General features: G+C 38.5%; 1 protein-coding gene across 1 annotated transcript; it reads right to left on the reverse strand.

Moving 5' to 3' along the window:
* Window positions 1-1197: 1197 nt before the first annotated feature.
* On the reverse strand, window positions 1198-6442 carry IFNG (interferon gamma). Its single transcript, XM_047787150.1, has 4 exons — window positions 6226-6442; window positions 5011-5079; window positions 4733-4915; window positions 1198-1915 (listed from the first exon to the last, which is right to left on the reverse strand). The coding sequence occupies exons 1-4, from the start codon at window positions 6337-6339 to the stop codon at window positions 1781-1783; spliced, it is 501 nt and encodes a 166-aa protein (XP_047643106.1). The 5' UTR covers window positions 6340-6442; the 3' UTR covers window positions 1198-1780.
* Window positions 6443-6692: the final 250 nt, after the last annotated feature.

Consider the following 6692-nt stretch of genomic DNA (forward strand, 5'->3'; position numbering starts at 1 on the left):
TTCCACCCAAAACCTGCTCACTCCAGTTTCCCATCTCAGTTAATAACAACTTTCTAGTTGCTCAGCTTAAAAATTAGAGTTATTCTTGACTCATTTTGCTCCAACCACAGTGGTCTGCTGGCTCTTGACAGTAAAGTCAAGTTTCCACCTTACAGCCTTTGCAAAAAAATGTTTCTTTACCTAGAATCCTCTCTTATCTCTTACAAGTGCTTCCTCAAATGTTATGGAGCCAAGTATGATTACACCATTTAAACCTCTAGCCTATTTGCTTTGTCCTATCTGTAGCTTTCCTGGTTTCTCCATTTTGCTTTTTTTTTTTTCCCATAGCACCTATGACCTTCTTATTTATTTATTTATTTATTTTTTGGTTGCTCCCACAGCATGCAGAAGTTCCCAGACCAGGGATTGAAACCTCTCCCCAGCAGTGAAAATGCCATATCCCTAATTGCTTAGGCTTCCAGGGGACTCCTATTACCTTCTAACATACCATAATACTAACATATTATGCATTTTGTTTATTTTCTGTTTTCCCCTTGCTGCATTCTAAATTCCCCAAGAGCAGAGATCCTTGTTTGTTTCATTCGCAAATGTATCTCAAGGCCCTAGAGCAGCACCAGGCACATAGTAGGTGCTCTAGTAAATATTTCTTGTGTGAAAGAATGAAGTCTCACCACAATAACATGAGGAAGGCACAATTATTCTTCTTCATCCGATGAGGAAACTGGAGCTTAGAGAATATAAATGTCATAGTACTTGTAATGGCAGGACCAAGATTCCAACCCAGGCTTCTCTCCCAAGAGTCCCTACTCACGATTCCATAGATGATGGTCTTTGCCCAAAGTTGCCAGAGGAGATGGGGGGGAGGGTACCAAGATGAAGGATACAGTGGAGAGTTGAGAGAGGAAGAAATAAATCTTTGTGTGCCAAGTTAAACAATTTGGACTACTTTCCACAGTAGACACTCTGAAGTATATGATGAAATAATTAAATATGTATTTTGGAAAGATAACTCAGACATCTACCAAAGAGAGCAGTGGAAGCCAACAGATCACCAGTGGCAATACCACTTTTAACGGGGCTTCATCCAACTCTAATTAATATTTCCACAGCTAAAAATGTCTCTCCTTCTACTAATTCCTTAGTCTGCTGTTCATTTAACCCAGTCTTCACTTAGAAAAAGTCTGACACAACATAAATAGTGCTGAAATTATACTTTATTTGTGCATATTAAATATTGATAAACAAGTGTATTATTTTCCATTGGGTGAAATCACAGTTTTCAGCAATATTCTGAGGCACCAGGCATGAGATGAGATGCTATGTTTTTATCAGGGTACAAGTCATATCACCTGACACATTCAAGTGCTGTCTGACATGCCATCAAAGCAGTGGCTCAGAAGACAGACATAGTCTCAAATAGGCAGCAATGGGATGGCATCATTTCATTTATAAACATTCATTATTCCATCAAGTGAAATAAACACACAACCCACAGAGTCTTGCTTAGGTCAGCTACCTAGTTGACCCCTGAGAAAAAGCCTTGTAAAACATAGATTTGCCTAGTTAATCAGAGAAAATAGAGGGTCAAGTGAAATAGTCACAGGATACAGGAATCATAAATAACACATATGTTAATAGATACCCATTTTCATCACATAAAAGTTACATTATAAATACTTTGATCAATGAATCAATATTCCCCATATAAATAACGTAAATTATTAAATATTAATAAATAGATTGAGATTTAAAAATTCAAATACTGCAGGCAGGATGACAATTATTTCGATGCTCTCTGGCCTTGGAACACAGTCTGACTTCTCTTCCGCTTTCTTAGGTTAGATCTTGGTGACAGATCATTCATCACTTTGATGAGTTCACTGATGGCTTTGCGCTGGATCTGCAGATTATCTACCTGTTGGGAGAGAAAACAGCAAAATTAATTTCAGGCATATGAGCCATCAGGATATTCTGCTGTCATGGTCCATAAAAGTGGAAGTATTCCTTTAAAATAAATTATTTTCACTAGCAATACATTAGCTTAATATGAGATGTTGATTTCTTGATTAATTAAGACTAAAATTATAATTAAATTGCTAGTTGTGCTGTTACATCATGGGAGACATCACATATCCTTAAATTTACTGCTATGGAATGCTGAAAATTATATAGTGAAAAGAGCCCCAAAGTAGGGTGAGGGACCAAGAAATGTGGGTTTGAATTCTGTGTGCGCAATACGTCTAACTTTAAACCAGTCCCTTAACCTCTCCAAATCTCTGTTTTTTCCTCTAAACAATGAGGAGGTTGTTCAGATGACCTCCAGGTTCTCTACCACTTCTATCACTTTGTATGTAGTCTGTGCCATAAGCATCAAACGAGTTACTGTAGGCAATGGCACTCAATTTTGGCGTGCAGCAGAATAACCTGGAGACCTAATGAAACACTCAGAGACCCAGAGGCATGAAATTGGACTGGGCCTGGGCCACTGCATAGTTATTAACATCACCAGATGATTCAGACACCACCAAAGTTTGAGAACCACTGATATAGATTCAGTACTTCGTAAACACCAAGTCCAAGGCAGATGAAAAACATCATTTTTAATTTCTCCCAAATTAGGTCAGTCTTATCATTTCCACAATGCAATTAAAAATAAATACTGATCATATTTATATGCAATAATCAATTGCTGGTATGTAACACTTTAGGAATGAAAGCAAATTTCCCTACACCCTGCCTTCCATTCCAGCAAATTGAACTGTTTTCTCACTGTTCAGTTAGTTGGTCCTGTTCTCCAATAGGACCATTTAGGTGAATCTATGTTTCATAAAATGAAGACCACTTATTTTCATCTTTGCTTTGCTACTATATTTCTTTCTTTCTTTCCTTCCTTCCTTCCTTCCTTCCTTCCTTCCTTCCTTCCTTCTCTCTCTCTCTCTCTCCTTCTTTCTTTCTTTCTTTTGTCTTTGTATTTTTAGAGCCACACCCACAGCATATGGAGGTTCCCAGGCTAGGAGTCTAATTGGAGCCACAGCTGCCAGCCTACACCACAGCCACAGCAATGCCAGATCCGAGCCACATCTGTGACCTACACCAACAGCTCATGGCAACGCCAGATCCTTAACCCACTGAACAAGGCCAGGGATTGAACCCGAAACCTCATGGTTCCTAGTTGGATTTGTTTCTGCTGCACCACAACAGGAACTCCTACATTTCTTTCTAAAGCTGGGTATACTGTGGCCACCTTGCCAGTTTCTGAGAATGACTAGGAGATCCTACGTTAGCCTTAAATATGTTAGCAACTGAGCAAAAGACAAGGGTTGAGAGTCCACTCAAGATTGTCCATCATGAAGGAGGAGGCTTGGAGATTCTAGAAGATGGGACCAACAGATTTTTTTTTCAAGGCCCAATTATAGCAGAATAGGAAAGTTTCTACCAGCTGTGTGTTTGCAAGTGATAAATTTTACTTTCTAGGGTTCAAAGCATGAATGGCATGCCAAGGGCTGCCCTGGGTTAGGAACAAGTGCTTTTTTATTTTCTAGCCTGCAGCCAATGGAGATCTGTTGGACATTGCAAAACATGACCAGTGGAAGTAGTAATGGTCTTATAATTGTTCCAAGCCACTTTTGTCCCATTTAATCTACCAAAGACTAGAGAAATCTTGAAGAGCAAGCACTTCTTTCAGTTCCTGGGAGCTTATGAGAGATTGGTGAGAGGCAGACCCAGTTATAGTGAGAGCTGGGGCACAAATCCCAAGAGCACAGTCATAGCGGGAACCCCTCCTCTTCTCATTCAAACCTATTATATCAAAGCTCACCCCCATCCCCAAGTCTTAAGGCCTTCATCTCTCAGATGAAATTTTTGAAAATATGACTTGTCTTTATGCTTCAAAGTTATCTTTCAGCTTCTAGATATCATAACTTTAAAGACAAGACAGTTTAATAAGATAAAGTTTGGGACCCTAAAAATTTCTCCAGCTGAAATACTCTGGTATCCAAAAGTGGATAGGACAATTTTTTCCTAAGGTATAAATTCTACCTATTTTCTTTTCTAAAAACTAACATTCTGCCATTACTTGGGCTGTACAATGTGAGAGGATGACCAGAGTCTGGCAGAAGGAGGCCCCTTGTCCCCTCCAAGGTCATACCTTCTTCCTATCTCATTCTCATTTTCTGTCTATGGCACTGCAGACTTTAGAGCAAAGGAGACCATAGAAATTATAGTGAAGCCAACAGACACCTTTTAAGATGAGGAAACAGCCCCAGCCAGGCCTGTGATTCATCTGTGGTCACACAGGTCTCTGGTGGCTTGAACTGGGAGGAGCTCACATCTTCTCCACCCCTCCCACTGTTCTTTCCATTAACAAGTGCAGCCTGCTATTCAAAACAAGAGAATTTCCAACACACAAACAAGGGGCAATGGGAGGACTGCTTTCCAACACTGCCCTCAACTTCTTCACTACTTCCTTCTCCCTGATTTGCTCATTCACCTGTCTTTGTGTGGTAGGCATAATGCCAGCCTTTTCCCAAATCACAAATGTGAATGACTCCCACAAATGACTTTACCAAGTCACCCAAAGCACAAACATAATTACTAAAGAGGAGTTTTGACTACAGGCTCATTCCATAGCTTTAACAACTGTATCCAGTAACTAATTTCCATTTTTACTGGAATGAAGTGTTTTGCAAGAGCCTTTGCAAATGAAACAAAAAAAGAATTAAGCTCATCTCACCGGAATTTTAATCAGCTTTTCGAAGTCATTCAGTTTCTCAGAGCTACCGTTTAGGAACCTCTGAAACATGTCTTGCTTGATAACATCCATGCTCCTTTGAATGGCCTGGTTGTCTTTGAAGATTTCAAAGAATTTGAAGTAGAAGGAGACAATTTGGCTCTGAATTATTTTTTTGTCACTCTCCTTGGGAGAAAAGAGCACAAAGAGAGAGTGATGTGAATTTATCCAGTAGAAAATAAGCAACAGGAAAATCAGCCAAACAGAAATGTTCAGCTTACCTCTTTCCAATTCTTCAAAATTTCTAAGAAAAGAGGTCCACCATTAGGTACATCTGAGGTGCTTGCATTCTGGGGGGAAAAGGTGGGGGGGGAGGGAGGATTAGTTTACAAATAGTCCATAAATTGCCCTAAAAATGTACTTCAAGTTTTACTGAATTCAGATGCCAGCAATATCCACTGATTTTCTCTTCCACCCTCTGTTTGGTTCTACCAATAAGTATTCTTAAAAACTATCATGTTAGATATAGCCAAAGACTATCATGCTATTTTAGCTTTCTTATTTTCTAGTATAACTCTTAAATTGAAACATCACAAATGAACTCAACAAGGCTGATGATACTTCAATTGTCCCAAATAAGTATAATAAGGAAAAGAAAATATTTTTAAGCCAAATTTAAAGGGGGAAAAAAAAAAATCAGCAAAGCCATCTCACTACAAAACACTGCCCCCCTATGGTAAAGGTTTCTATTACCTCTACCTGTGTCCTGTAAGTTATTGTGTCAACTATAATTGCCCCAGCTATAATTATAACAGCTAAATTTTGAACATAAAATATTTTAAGTGCAAAAACTATTTTAATTAACCGTAAGTGAAAAAATTAAGAAATTCATAAGACAAAACAAAAGCAATTTTAAAACTATAAGATTATTAACTCCTACAAAAAAATCTCAGCAAGTGACTGAGTCCAAGAGTAATTCACAGACAATATAGATGGAATAGAAGAATTTTAAAACTACTTTTCAGAGAAAAATACCTGTAAATTATTTCTTAAGCCAAAGCTTTAAGGACCTCACCTTCTGTAATTGATCAGTTATTTCATAACCATTTTTAATGCTAATCTTGACCTTTGACTGTTACTGTCCTAGTAGCCTGAGAAGTCAGAAACTAATACCCATTTTCTCAGTACACTCACTACTAGACATCCTAATTGAATGGATTCTCAACACAAAGATTTATACCCATACTATGCTCATCTTTTGGAGGATTCATGAACTCTCCCTTAAATGTCTATAGCAAATTGAACAGAGGGTTAAAACAATAAATATCTAGCTCATCTAGTCAAAAAAACTCATCCAGCCAACAAACAGTCACCATAACACCAAGTCTTCTCAAGATGACTTGTGGATTAGAGACGAGAGTCCATCATAGACACAATTCCAATTCAGCATCAGTCCACTCAACTACAAGCAAGTATTATTAAAAGGTCATACTTACAAAATAGTCCTTTAGGATCGTTATTTCTTTAAAAAAGGGCGCCTGGCAGTAAGAGCCAGAAAAACACAAAGTCACGCAAAGCTGAAAAGCTAAGAAATAAGTTGTATAACTCATTGTTGCGGAGAGAGTTAGACAGAAGTGGTTGAAATCAGAAGCTCCTATATACAGTCGATCAGGCCCAGAGCTCTTGGCTGACCTTTCTTCTGCAATAGCTGATCTGAAGATGATCAGAAAAATGTACTGTGTCTCCTCTTGCTTCTGGTATTTATACCTAATTGAAGTCTCATCAAGATTACGTATTTTCACAAGTTTTTTAAGATGAGATGGTGACAGATAGTCGGAGATGCTAGTTAGTTGGTATTAATAACTCTGGTTTTGTGGCATTTTGGTGTTGTAGTTAGAGTTTCCTCTCAACTCCTTGGGTCTTTTGACGAGGAGACAGACCCATTATGCCCACTGTGCCACTC

The sequence above is a fragment of the Phacochoerus africanus genome, chromosome 7, assembly GCF_016906955.1.
Source record: "Phacochoerus africanus isolate WHEZ1 chromosome 7, ROS_Pafr_v1, whole genome shotgun sequence".
NCBI classification, from domain to species: Eukaryota; Metazoa; Chordata; class Mammalia; order Artiodactyla; family Suidae; genus Phacochoerus; species Phacochoerus africanus.

What these genes read in the sequence shown, in the direction of transcription:
- IFNG (XM_047787150.1), bottom strand. Translation starts at nt 6,339, where the DNA reads ATGAGTTATACAACTTATTTCTTAGCTTTTCAGCTTTGCGTGACTTTG. An exon ending in CGATCCTAAAGGACTATTTT is followed by an intron (nt 5,080 to 6,225) that starts GTAAGTATGACC and finishes TTTTCCCCCCAG; the next exon opens with AATGCAAGCACCTCAGATGT. An exon ending in TTTTGAAGAATTGGAAAGAG is followed by an intron (nt 4,916 to 5,010) that starts GTAAGCTGAACA and finishes TTTTCTCCCAAG; the next exon opens with GAGAGTGACAAAAAAATAAT.